Source organism: Pseudozyma hubeiensis, assembly GCF_000403515.1.
Source record: "Pseudozyma hubeiensis SY62 DNA, scaffold: PHS9, whole genome shotgun sequence".
NCBI classification, from domain to species: domain Eukaryota; kingdom Fungi; phylum Basidiomycota; class Ustilaginomycetes; order Ustilaginales; family Ustilaginaceae; genus Pseudozyma; species Pseudozyma hubeiensis.
The window spans coordinates 41472-53839 of NW_012133791.1; the positions used below are offsets into that span (position 1 = coordinate 41472).

The window sequence follows — 12368 nt, forward strand, 5'->3', positions numbered from 1 at the left end:
GAGACAAGAACAAGACCTGGAACGGAAGCGATAATCGCATCACAAGATATGGAGGATACGCACCTGGTTGCTATTCAACTCGTACTTGCGAACGACCTTGATGGCGACCTTCTGACCGGTCTGTCGATCTCTGGCTTTGTAGACGTTGGAGAAGGCGCCGTCGCCCATCTTTTTGATGAGCTGGAATCGCTCGCTGAGGCCCTCGTAGAAGGGCATCTTTTCTGCAGCCTCGCGCTCTTCGGCAACGATGCGCTCGGCCTCGCGTTGATACTGCTCGTTGGCACCATTGCTGTTCTTGTGTACTCCGGCTGCCGGGACGGAGAGATGGTTGCCGTTGGCGTACTGCTTCATGTCGCGGGCTTGTTGATCTTGGTGTGTTTGCGATGGTTGCTTTGATGATGTTGATGTCGAAGCAGTCGAAGAGGCGGCAGCGTGGGCAGGTGAAGTGGACGCTGGTACTGGTAGGGCTTTGTCTTGGGGCGCAAAGCCGGCAGCAGTAGAGGCTGTTGATGACTGATTCCGAGAGGAAGTAGCTTCGGCAGGATGGACTTGGATCGATGGACCACCGGAAGGGTCGGTCTGTGGGTGATGATACGGTATGAGGGTCAGTTTCAGATGTCTATGCATACAATCGGGTCGACGACGATCAAGTGGCCAGTAAGCAGCGGCGGCATCTGATCCGCCAGATAGCAGTCGAGCAGCGGCGATGAGCGCTGGAGCGAGGTAGGCCTGAGAGCATTGGTAGTGTTGGCGTGCGCTTGCCTATGACGATGACTCTTCGCGAAGACGCGTGCGAGCGCCACGCTGAGGATCGGCGCACCACTGGTCGCAAGCAAACAACGAAATGCCTTGGTGGGACTGGTGGGACCGTCGCCGCTGCTACTCTGCTGATTGCCGCGATCACTTATCAACGGGCAGTAGACTACTTACACCTTCTGGCACTTCCCGTGCACCCTTTCCGTGTCTGATAAAGTTCTTGAACTGCTCCAAAACGGGCATGGTGTGGCGGTGAACGAATACGTCGGCTGGGGGTAGGGGCGCGTCGATTCGGTGCTTGGCGTTGGAATATAGAAGCTGATTCGGACTTGCTTGTGTGCAAGTAAATATGTCAAGACGGGGATGCACCGGGACTGGCTTGAAGAAGTAAGATCCGATCCGTCTGTTGTTGGATTACCGGGATGCAATGTCTAGAGCTGGGACGATGCCGGATGAGAAACAAGATTCGGAGCGATGAGATGACAGGCGAGGCTGCTAGGAGACGAGGTGTCGAGGACCGATGAGAGCTGTTCTCGAAAGCGGTGGTTGCTGGCGATGAACGAAGATGGACGTGGTGGTGAAGGAAAGTGTAGACGATGAGGTCGCTCGAAGATATGGAAGCGAGCGAACACTAGGCAAGACGACAGGGACGACAGGGGTGACCGAGACTGTGGATGATGGAGATGGAGGAGGGAGCGAACCGTCGAACAGCGCAGCGATGTAGATGCTTGGACTTTTGTACAAGGTGGTACAAGCTCGAAGGCACGAGCGGGGATTGAAATCAGGGATTGACGTCGTCGAGCTGAAAAAGCTGAATGAGCGAGTAAGCTCTGTTCGGCGTGGGTATGACGAAGCGAATGTATGCGGCGAGGGGCAGCAACGGCAAGTGGGCGGCAGTGACGGCGACTTTTTGGAGGAGCGTCACGGGATGGCAGGGGTCGCTGGTGTAGCACGGTAGTCAGCGAAGGCTGAGCAGTGTCGCGAGGCAGAGTGAGGTCAAACGACGTCGAGCGTGGGAAGCTGATGAGGTCAGGGGACGAAGCGAGCCAGATCGTTGGAAAAGAAGAAGACGACGTCGACGACCGCGTCAAGGGCTGCTGCAGCGTGCGCGAGAGCGAGCGAGGCTGTAGCGCGCAGACGAGTGTAATCCGACCCAAGGCAGAAGTGAGATCAAAGCAGGATCGCCGGGATGCGAGCGGGAGAGTCGAGCGAGTCGAGCCAGGGTCTAATGCAGAGTGCAGATGCGGATTATGAGGAGAGGCTGCAGTGCAGTACAGTGTGACGAGGTGACAAGCTTGAGGCAGGTCAACGTCAGCGGTGTTGTGGAACGGTATGCGGAAAAGCGGCTTGGAGAGAGGGAAATCGCTTGGGGGATGGCTCGGCTTGCGGCTGCGGAAGCAGTAGAGCAGAAGGATATCGTCACGAGGAACGAGGGAGTCTAGTCGTGGGAGGAGGGCACGGCAATGATGACGAGAGGGTGCGTTGGACGTGACTTGGGCATGGCACGACGGCAAGTGTCCCGAGAGGGCGGATGATGATGATGCTTGTGGTGCAGGCACTCGTCGACGGCAGCAGCATCGTCGTCATAGCCATGACGACCAGCACACAGCAGATGCACACTTGAACGGCAAAGTGATGATTATCTTGGCTGGCTAGATGCAGTTGGTGACTGTCGGTCTCCCTCTCTGACGTCGGCGGTTGTACGAGATTCTGTCAATGTCAAGGCTGTGAAGCCAGTCAAGCCAAGTGCCGCCTTGCGAGCCAATCTCCGACGCTTTGTTCTCGGTTTCAAGGTGGATATCATTCCGTCATTGGCTGAAAGCTTTATTTTTGAATGAGTTCCATGCAATTTGGAGTCGGCTTCGGCGAGAAAATGCGCGTTGAATTTGCTTTGATTTGTCGTTCGAAGTCTCTCTTTAAAGTTTTGAATTGCAATGACGACGTAATCGTGCGCTTTACTGGAAAAGTTGGTTCGGTGCGCCGCTGTTAGAGCTGCGAGGGAGCGGAGTTGTGACATGACGAGGAGCTGCAGTTTGCGTGGTGCGACATGAACTTCTTCCGTCGACGCTATCTTTTGGGACCAAAAGTGATATTGCGCTTGTCCGCAGAGGTGCCGAACCGTGAGAGCCATTTTGTGGTGCGTGCATTGAATGCGGATCGAACCACGGTATCCTTGTTCCGAAGCTTTGTGCTGATCCGGTCGGTACACAATCATGACGGCTGCTCGCAGCACATAGCAGCCGATGCAGCCGACTCGCATCCCTGTCTTGGCCCGAACTGACTTTGTGTGGGAACGTGGAACGTCGGACCAGACGTTTGGATCTGGGATCCACGTGTGTTTCAGGAAAGGATCGTCATGGAGCAGCTCAGCTCCGTTGGCTCGCCTTGATCAGCCTTTCATGTTGCGGCCGCAACGTGCATGTCCTTAGAGGCACAACAATCCCGTGCCCTTCTCAGTGTGCCGAACAGCAATCTCCGGCTGCAATGGGCATCTCAATCGGGATGCGGTCGTCGAGCGATCTACACGATTGATTTCAGATGTACATGTTTCCGTCTCCCAGCACCGCCAAATTGGCCGCTGGCTTGACCCGTCGAGACGTTGCAAAGTCGAGCAACGTCGATCCTGTGTTCCCCGCCTTTGCGTGCGAGCCGGCGTTGCTGCCTCCAAGGCCCGTCAAGGTGCTCAAGGTCTCGCTGACGGCGGGAGACAGACGTGAAGAGGCCAAGGACCCGTACAGCTGAATGTGGGATTGAAAGCTGACATCCTCCAGCAACGTCAGGATTGCTGGACGGTCGTCGATGACAGCCTGTAGTATCATCAAAGTAGAGCAGAAATGGGTCAGTACGGCCGCGCTAAGAGGAGGGAGAGCGACTTTGTCTCGAATCTCGCTTCTGTGTCGCACGTACTTTGGATAGGAAAGCTGCGCCTAGGCCACTCGCCGATACAGGCGATCGCAGAGGCGTCAGCCTTTTCGAGTCGATCGTGTGGTTTGTTGCATAGCTTGGCGTCGCCAGATATCGAATGGCAGCCTCCCAGCCTGCTTCCTCCTCTGACTCTGGATCGCGGTAAATCTGCTCTTGCGGGCTGTACGAATCGACAATGACGATGCTCGATGGTTTGCTCGCTGCGATGATTGTCTGTGCGATCTCGTGAAAGCGGGCCAAGCGCAGTTGCGGTGGAGCTGCAACTAGAGCTGCCGTGATTCGAGTGCCTGAGCTTGAAGTTGCGACTGCTACGGCTGCGTGCTGTTCCGATCCGCTCTGCAGAGACAACTGCTGCGTTGGTGCTGTGCCGAGCGAAGACAGTGCTGCTACGCCGGCATTGCCGATCAGCACCACCAGCGGCGAACCTGGCTCCAGGGTGGCTCCTACGAGCTGGTATGGTTCCTGAGGTTGTCCAGCGCTGTGCTCAAACTCGTCTTCGGAGCTCGACTCGAGTTCGTAACGCGGAGCCGGAGCATCGCGGTTAACCGGATCGTACTCCATCTTCTCGAATGCCTTGTGTAGGTGAGGATGCTGTTGTTGGAACGCTGAACGAACGGCAAAGCGGCGCGCTATGATGGTATGAGCCCACCTTGGTTGCAGGACGCGCAAGCTTCCAGAAGAACAAACCAAATTCAGGGTCCAACCGCATCAGCCGTCTCCGTTTACCGGCACTGAAAAGCACAGAAATGTTAATCCGCCCCTGACCTCCTCGGTAGCCAAAATCACAACCGTGCTTGGAACGCTGATGCATCACGCGAAGAGATGCCAAATTGTGCAATGCCGTCGAGCTGCTGCAACAAATGCCGGATCACCCTCAAGTGGCGCAAACATGTCCATGCTATAGGTCTGCGTCGACGAAGGATAAAGCGGATGCGTGCTGGGAAAGCCCAAAGGCTCAGCTCTGACCGAGATCTGCAGCAAAAGGCTTTGATCAATCCCATTCGTCCATGCTGAGAAGCACCGTTGTTATCGGCTGCAAACTGTGAGGCGAAATGCTTGCAAGCAGCCGAGCCACAGAATAGGCGAGCGACATCCATCCGAGGTTTTCGAAATTGCGGCAACCAGCATTGGTGGGTCGTACTGGCCGCCCAAGAAGAACGAATTGGGATCCAATGCAACCGTGGGCACTCCCGCTTCAATATTAATAAACCTCATCGCCAGCCTGGACAAACGATCGTCAAGCATGAGGCAGAGCAAGGAAAAGAAGTTTGGTGATCGCTTCCGAAGGGCGATCCGTGAGCCTTTAGCGAAGCCATGCAGGCCGAAATGATAAGCACCTGTGAGTTACGGTACCGCCGGCGAAGAGACCGATTTGGACACCGCGATCTGCACCTCCTGTTTCCGGTTGTTTCACTGAGGCTCGCTCGCTCGCTCGCTCGTATCTGCGTGCCCACCAAATTTAGGGTGGTACCTGCTCGCCTCGGCTACAGTGGTATAGGAACGCTCTTCACCCATCAGCAAGTCGATCGCCTCGTGACCCTTGGAGCACGCGAGCTTCTTCCGAAAATCATTCTCATCTCGAGCTCTCATTGGGTCACGGCAATCAAAGGTTGCGACAGATGCCCCACATTTACTATTCGATATATAATAAGATCGACGGACAGTCGTTCCCTCCGAAGCCTTCCCACATCAGCAACCATGTCTCTCCACGCCTTCTCAGCCTGGGCCGCCCTTCTGGCCTCCCTGCTCCTCCTGGCAGGACAAGGATCTACCTCCCCCATTCAGGCCCTGGATGCTCGCAACAACGGCAAGCAGCCATCGTTCTACGGCGCTGCTTCGCAGGGCAACACTCCCGAATACAAAGTCAAGGGCAAGCACGGAGCTGTCTCTTCCGAAGTCGATGTCTGCTCCAACATCGGCGCCCAACTCCTGCAGCAAGGAGGCTCTGCCGTCGATTCCATCATCGGAACAGCCCTCTGCGTTGGCTCGATCGCCTCGTATCACTCCGGCCTCGGCGGCGGTGGCCACGCCCTCCTGCGCTCTCCCTACGCAGCAGATGCCAACACCAACAGGAAACGTAGCAATGAGAACGATGCACGGAGCAAGTCGGCGAGCTACATCCACGTAGACTTCCGCGAGGTGTTCCCTGCAGCTGCAACCGAGGACATGTACTCGAACAATCCGGTCAAGAACGCATCGCTGTATGGAGGCTTGGCTGTTGGCGTACCTGGAGAGCCCAAGGCATGGTGGGATCTCCACCAGAAGTACGGCAAGCTCCCGTGGTCCAAGGTGTTCGAACCGGCCATCACGCTCAACAGACGAGGGTTCAAGGTGACAGCAGAGCTGAGCAAGGCATTGAACTCGACACAGTACCCCTTCCTGTGTAATGACAAGCGATGGTCCAGGTTCTACTGTCCCAACGGCAAGCTTGCTCAGCTCGGCGATACTATCAAGAAGGAGCGACTCGCCGAGACTTTTGAGCTCATAGCAAGGAACGGCATTCAGCCTTACTACCACGGATCGATTGCCGACGATATCGTCGACACGATCGCCAACAACAACGTCCTCAAAGGCATCATGACCAAACAGGATCTCGCCAATTACCGGGTCGAGTACCGAACACCTCACAACGTCACCCTACGCGGGGGAAAGTATCGCCTGTTCGGAACCAAGGCACCTTCGTCCGGATCCGTGGTTCTTTCCACACTGCAGACCACTGACCAATTCCGTGCTGACGGACAAGAGGATCTGAACAACGTCAATGTTTCGACGCATCGTTTCATCGAAGCCAACAAATTCTCGTACGGTCAACGAACCAACTATGGCGATCCGGCCTTTGTCAAGAACGTCACGCGTTTGGAGAGCGAGTACCTCGAGCTCGACGTGAGCAAGGAGAACAAGAACAAGATCAACGACTCGCGAATTTTCCCCATGGACTACTACATCCCGAGCAACAAGAACACCCAGATCATGTCTGACCACGGCACCTCGGCTATCACTGTGGTCGACGCGGACGGTATGGCCATTTCCCTGACTACCACCGTCAACACCTTCTGGGGAAGCCAGCTCATGACCGCGCACGGGTTCCCTCTGAACAACGAACTCGACGACGCCAGCTCGCCCGGCCAAACAAACTTCTTCGGGTACCTTCCGACTCCCGCCAACTACATCAAACCTGGAAAGCGACCGTTGTCATCGATCTCGGCGGTCATTGCCGAGAACGCGCATACTGGTGAGCTCAAGCTAAGCTTGAGCTCGGCTGGAGGTTCGCGCATCATCACAGCCGTTACGCAGGTTGCGTACGACGTACTGTTCAAGGGACAAGATGCTCAGACGGCGTTGGCCGAAGCGAGATGGCACGATCAGCTCAGTCCGAACTCCACCACGCTCGAGAGTCCGGCTCCTACTATTCCTGGGTTCGTCGGTTTCAGCAACCAAACCGCGGCTTTCCTGGAGAGTGTAGGACACAACGTTTCGTTTGTGCCCATCGGTAGCTCGACTGCTCAGGCAGTGGAGAGGTTCGACGATGGTGTGCTTTTGGCCGCTACCGAGGTCAGACAGCTCGCTGCAAAGGGTGCCGCTTTCTGAAATAATCTAGATGAATCAATTGATTTCGAGTCTTGCCGGGCTCAGAAAGCATGAATTGCGAGCCAACATGACTTGGTTCTGATATGTGCTGTGGACTGTGACTGAAGACGGTCTCGAAACAGACGAGCGCAGGTCAACGACGTCGGAAGCGGTCGATGACTTCCTGCATAGCGATGCGTTGCTGTGTCTCTGCACCCGCCGGCCAAAGATCAAACCTGAGCAGCCTGGCGCCATTTGCATCGACACGCCAGAAGGCGGTAGCGTCGTACGGTGGTCGACCGTTCTGTCGCAGGTTCCAGGCGGTTCCGGGACGACTGTCGCCTGGGATCAGCGTTTTAGCGAAGGTAACGCCGCGTGCGTGCTCGACTTCGTAAGGACCATTGCCCGGGAGCAGAGCGTATTGAAGAGCTTGCTGCTCCAAACGTGGATGAGCGACGATGAGATGACTGTAGTAAGGGATGCGATTGACTCCATTTCGCCAAGGATTGTACAGGACCAGATGGTCTTGGTTCCACGAGTGGTAGACTTCGAGTGCTCGAGCGCTCATCGAAGGCTCTGACCCGGCAGCGGCGGCGAGAAGACCTAGCACGATGAGTCCGAGGAACATGTCAAGGTGGAACGAGAACTTCATGATGTGAGGTAGAGAATTCTTTGTGGATGCTGACGATGTGTGATGACAACAAACAGGGGTTCCCAGACGGCCATTTTAAATGGTCGTCCCGTTCAGTGATCCCGGTATAGGAGCAAGAAGCCGTCGTGTCCAGCAAAACTGGCACGTCGTTAGCAGGTGGGCTGCTTCGTGCCGCCGGCTCCTCGGCGTTGCCAGAAGACGACGGGTGTTGCTCAGAAAGTAAAAGTGTACCGTACAACGTGGCTCTTGATTTTCCTGCAGGAACGCCAAATGGTTGCTTGCAACGTGGGTTGCTTGAAACGTGCCGAGCTGTGCATTGAGACTTTCGCAATGTATTTTCTGAACCCAACCAACCTGCATGGCACAGTCGTGGATGCGAGTACAAACGAGTTGCATCACTGCTTCTCACAGAATGATGCAGCACCCGCCGCCAGCAGCTCTAGTCTGGAAACGAGCCAAGACGGCGGACATGGACTCCACCTGTGCCGGCTGAGAACCTACTGGCCAAATATCCAGATCGAGCAGCCTATGACCTGCGCTATCGATCTTCCAAAGCAAGCTTGCATCCCAATTGCTGCCCCTCTGTCTGAGATTCCACTTCTGACCCAAGCGACTGTCGCCTGCGACGCGCGTAGCCACGATGGCGGCGTTTCCTCCTCCGACGATTGCACGGTAGTAGGGTCCATTTCCAGGAGTGTGGGCGTGTGAAAAGGCCTCCTGGGCAAGATTGGGATGAGCCGAGATGATGTGAGAGTAGTACTTGGTACGACGAGCCTCGACATCGGCTGGGAATGCGTTGAAGTAAGCCACGTTTGCGTGGCCGTAGTGTGCCTGCTCCTCGGGTGTCTTGGGCGGAGGATTGAGAGCATTGACGGCGCGACAAGCGAGCAGAACAAGGGTCAGACGGAGGAGCATCATCGCTGCTTGATTGATCCCGGGAATGTTATAAAATGGCTTTGGTTTGATATCATTGTGTCATCCATCCTCGCAGGCATCGACCACTATATATATACTTCACGGAGACGCTGTACAATGCTGTACACTACCTACATTCTCTTCCACTGAACAGTTACTGATGAAGCAGCTTCAGACATTTCTGCCGATGCCTTGCCCAGACGGCAGCTGAAGAGCTCTTCGTGACCATATTTGTTAAGGATGGCAGCCGGCGGTTCGCAGACTCGGCAAGGCCCCACCACGGTGCACACTGGGTCGACGTCAACGGTACCACTGCATCGGATCGCCAGCTGATCATCATTGATGAGGATGACAGCATCGGCACGCATCATGTATGCACTCCAGCGGTAGCCACGCGATGCTTGATGAATTTTGATGTTGAACACCGCAAATTGACAATTGGCCATTGGGCCGCTAGTGCCGAAGGTTCGGAGACAGCGGCGAACAGTGGTGGCGTGTGAGCGCGTGCTTGGATAAAATTGAGCTTAATTTTGTGGGGAAAGAGCGCAGCCCGACTAGCCGAGCTCAGCTTTGGCTCTCTTTGATTTCCTCGTCGTCCGTGCACACCTTGTCATCCTACAACCATCTCCGTGACAACCTCTTCGAACATGGACAAGAACAGTGCCAACGGTGGGCCACCCAGTTACACCACCGCATCGGCACCGGCACCGGCATCAGGGTCAGCGTCGACGTCAACCTCGGCACCGTCGCAAGCAGCGGCAGCTCCGCCCGCAGCTGCAGCCGCACCCCTGATCATCTCCGATGTTGCTGGCTTGAGCATCGACGACAGCGACTCGGCTGAGCCTGCTCGCCGCACAGAGGATTTGCCTCCTGGCGTGACGTTGAAAGAGGCGAATGATCCTGCTTCCTCGTACAGCCAAACTAGAGCCGCCCTAGAACTGCCTCTCGTCACAGCGACCAAGCGCATCCCTAGCCCACTTGCTCAATCTGCTCCTCTGGCCCCCTTTTTGCTGCACTGCACCCTCTTTGCCTCGTATGATATCAACTCGCCCCATCCAGTTCCCCTCAGGCAGGTCGGCTGCCCCGCACAGCACTCTCGCGGCGAGGCGTCGGCGACTTCCAAGACCAAAGTCTCTCAGTCCGTCTCAAAGCTCCGCAAGCGCCTCGGCGTTCAAATACCCGTTTCCTACCTTGGCAGCCCTGGATTCAACCCGAGCTCTGCTACGCCGTCTTCGCCTTACGATGGAGTGCATGCGTTCCTTTCCCATCCACACCCCAGGAATGGAGCAGAGATGGTGGCCAGGTCCGGCAACGTCAGCCGATATCGTAGGGTCAGTCTCTTCCAGGCGCAAGCTAGAGAGATGACCGGCATCGTGTCGAGACCGTTGGTCGAGCGCGTCTTGTCCGTCATGTATGCAGGCCAAGGCATCTACGATCCTATGGCAGCGTTCCCGGCTGAAGCCGTGCTCCGTTACTCGAACAAACCCTCGGTCGCAGACTCGAACAGTCCTGCTGGCGATGTTGGCGAACAAAAGTCAGGCTGGCTCGCCAAGCTCAAAGCCAAAGCCAAAGCTGGCAGCAGCAGCAGCAGCAGCAACGACAAGGGCAGCGGTATGTCTGGCTCGCACCAACTCGAGCAGGTCAAGTCTGCCGAAAGTGTACGCGACGCTAGCGCGGCAAACGATGGCCAGACTCCCGACGTCCGAACGGTGAAAGCATCCATGGTGTTTGCTACCATCGACCTGCTCGCCCCTCCACCTCGCTTGCTCGAGACGGGCGGACCGTACCCGGTCGAGATGAACAAAGCATCCGACGCTGACCTGGCCACCTCTGCTCGACTCATCAGCGAATTCGACCGTGGTTCGGACGAAGAGCGCTTCCAAAAGTTCTACTTCACGCCCAGTGCTGCGGATGATCAGCTCTGTGCTGGCATGCTGCGCGCGCTGGAGCGCAGAGGAGCCATTTGGGTCGAAGCCGGTAGACTCATCACCCCGAGCTCTCGAAACCCGAATCCCAGAGAAAGAGCTAGGTTTTTGGTCAAAGGGTTGTTCCCGGAACGCTTTGTGTACAGATGCAAGTACTACCGCGCACGCAAGTTCGAACCCATGCCAAACGATTTGACGGTCAAAGAGGTGAAGCGCTTCGGTTCTCCGCTCATCGTGCATCTGGTGCAGGAGCGTACGGGCAACGAAGGCATCGATCTGCGCGACTACTTCGCTTCCCGTAGCGCTGGTCAGGGGGATGATTGGGAGTGGGACGAGGACGACAATCTGATGCTCAACAGTGCGGCGGTGGAAGCTGACGGGGGAGCGGCACCTCCGGATTACGTTTCGACGCAGAGGGAGATGCTGAGAGGGTATGGGATCGAAGGGCAGAGGGCAAAGGCGCTGATCGAGGCGGAGCAGGATTTCTTCCAAGGTTGGAGCATAGGAGTTACAGAAGAGCCGTTCAGGAGTGGAGGGTTCTTTGAAAATGTCGGTACGGGTGCTGGGCTTTGGGCCATGGCCGCTTTCTAGCACTTGAGCAATGGCTGTCCTTCCATCCAGGCTTTTTGCAATACACCACCGTTGATGCTCAATCCTTGCTCGAAAGCGTCCTGATTGGCGCACTTGAGCCACTGCAACAGGGCTAGGGTCATGACATCCGCATAGATCGGTCGTTCACCACCCAGCCAAACCCCCTCCTTTTCCTTGTCATCGTACAGCTGTGCGAAAGGCTGGATGATCTTGGCGTAGACTTGGTTGACGCCACCGTCTCGGGCTTCGTTTGCGGCTGCGTCGGTGTCGAGGATCTCCTGCGGGTGTTTGCCCCATTGGACGGTCCGGTCGGTGATGTAGTACTCGGAAGATTCGGGCTCGAGGATCTTGTAGATCGCCGGGTTGACGGATTTCCACCTGTGATCGGCGGTGTAGAGGGAAGATTTGAAGCATTCCCTCACGAGTTCCACGCAAGAACGAGAGTGCGGGTCGGGGAAGAGCGAGGTCGAGAGAGGGTGGTTGGAGGAGAGGTAGAGATCTTGGAGTTTTTCCGCGATGTCGGAGCTATCCGTGATCCACTCTTTCTTGCCAGAGGAGGTGATGGTGATGGCGGGGAGTGTGTGTCGTTCAGACTTGGGTGGAGGGGCGCCAAGGGAGGTGAGGGTGGAGTTGATGCGCGCCATAGGGACGAGGTGTCGTTGGAAGGGAATATCGAGCAAGCGCAGGGCTACGTAGGTGCGCGCCGTGAAGGGGCTCCATGACTCCTCCGTGGTGAGGCACGAGATGTCGTAAAAGTCGATCTGCGGGTAGTCGGAAGTCATCTTTCTGAGCTAGCTGTAGAATAACCTCTTACAGTCGGCGAAGGGTGCAGTGGAGTTGGTGGTTGAACATGAAGAAGCAAAGACCTCAAACAGGAGTCGTTGGCCCAAGCACGGCTGTCTCGGCAATGCAACCATCGGGCCGCGTGGACCCTGCAAGCCACAATTCGGGAGCTTGTCAATGACGCTGTCTCATTCACATTCACCAAGCGTCACCTCGTCTCTAATGACAACCACTTCGAGCTTCCAGGTAAAGTA

The 12368-nt window shown here is 56.2% G+C and overlaps 10 protein-coding genes across 10 annotated transcripts; 4 read left to right on the forward strand and 6 right to left on the reverse strand.

Annotated features, from left to right (window-relative positions):
- Positions 1–39: 39 nt before the first annotated feature.
- Positions 40–627, reverse strand: PHSY_000625 (likely protein kinase; the record flags this gene model as incomplete). The annotated part of the gene is made up of 1 exon (XM_012331261.1): positions 40–627. The coding sequence occupies one exon, from the start codon at positions 625–627 to the stop codon at positions 40–42; it is 588 nt and encodes a 195-aa protein (XP_012186651.1).
- Positions 628–1480: 853 nt separating this feature from the next.
- On the forward strand, positions 1481–1714 carry PHSY_000626 (hypothetical protein; the record flags this gene model as incomplete). The annotated part of the gene is made up of 1 exon (XM_012331262.1): positions 1481–1714. The coding sequence occupies one exon, from the start codon at positions 1481–1483 to the stop codon at positions 1712–1714; it is 234 nt and encodes a 77-aa protein (XP_012186652.1).
- Positions 1715–1779: 65 nt separating this feature from the next.
- PHSY_000627 (condensin) lies at positions 1780–2010 on the forward strand (the record flags this gene model as incomplete). Its single annotated transcript, XM_012331263.1, has 1 exon — positions 1780–2010. The coding sequence occupies one exon, from the start codon at positions 1780–1782 to the stop codon at positions 2008–2010; it is 231 nt and encodes a 76-aa protein (XP_012186653.1).
- Positions 2011–2395: 385 nt separating this feature from the next.
- On the reverse strand, positions 2396–3016 carry PHSY_000628 (glucose 4,6-dehydratase; the record flags this gene model as incomplete). The annotated part of the gene is made up of 1 exon (XM_012331264.1): positions 2396–3016. The coding sequence occupies one exon, from the start codon at positions 3014–3016 to the stop codon at positions 2396–2398; it is 621 nt and encodes a 206-aa protein (XP_012186654.1).
- Positions 3017–3290: 274 nt separating this feature from the next.
- PHSY_000629 (cystathionine beta-lyase) lies at positions 3291–4778 on the reverse strand (the record flags this gene model as incomplete). The annotated part of the gene is made up of 3 exons (XM_012331265.1): positions 3291–3563; positions 3664–4351; positions 4468–4778. 3 exons carry the CDS (start codon positions 4776–4778, stop codon positions 3291–3293), a joined length of 1272 nt encoding a protein of 423 aa, XP_012186655.1.
- Positions 4779–4995: 217 nt separating this feature from the next.
- PHSY_000630 (gamma-glutamyltranspeptidase) lies at positions 4996–7269 on the forward strand (the record flags this gene model as incomplete). The annotated part of the gene is made up of 1 exon (XM_012331266.1): positions 4996–7269. One exon carries the CDS (start codon positions 4996–4998, stop codon positions 7267–7269), a length of 2274 nt encoding a protein of 757 aa, XP_012186656.1.
- A 133-nt stretch (positions 7270–7402) lies between these two features.
- On the reverse strand, positions 7403–7816 carry PHSY_000631 (extracellular serine-threonine rich protein; the record flags this gene model as incomplete). Its single annotated transcript, XM_012331267.1, has 1 exon — positions 7403–7816. The coding sequence occupies one exon, from the start codon at positions 7814–7816 to the stop codon at positions 7403–7405; it is 414 nt and encodes a 137-aa protein (XP_012186657.1).
- A 1130-nt stretch (positions 7817–8946) lies between these two features.
- PHSY_000632 (hypothetical protein) lies at positions 8947–9261 on the reverse strand (the record flags this gene model as incomplete). The annotated part of the gene is made up of 1 exon (XM_012331268.1): positions 8947–9261. The coding sequence occupies one exon, from the start codon at positions 9259–9261 to the stop codon at positions 8947–8949; it is 315 nt and encodes a 104-aa protein (XP_012186658.1).
- A 201-nt stretch (positions 9262–9462) lies between these two features.
- Positions 9463–11245, forward strand: PHSY_000633 (hypothetical protein; the record flags this gene model as incomplete). Its single annotated transcript, XM_012331269.1, has 2 exons — positions 9463–11142; positions 11234–11245. 2 exons carry the CDS (start codon positions 9463–9465, stop codon positions 11243–11245), a joined length of 1692 nt encoding a protein of 563 aa, XP_012186659.1.
- Positions 11246–11327: 82 nt separating this feature from the next.
- Positions 11328–12113, reverse strand: PHSY_000634 (hypothetical protein; the record flags this gene model as incomplete). The annotated part of the gene is made up of 1 exon (XM_012331270.1): positions 11328–12113. One exon carries the CDS (start codon positions 12111–12113, stop codon positions 11328–11330), a length of 786 nt encoding a protein of 261 aa, XP_012186660.1.
- Between the last annotated feature and the right edge of the window lie 255 nt (positions 12114–12368).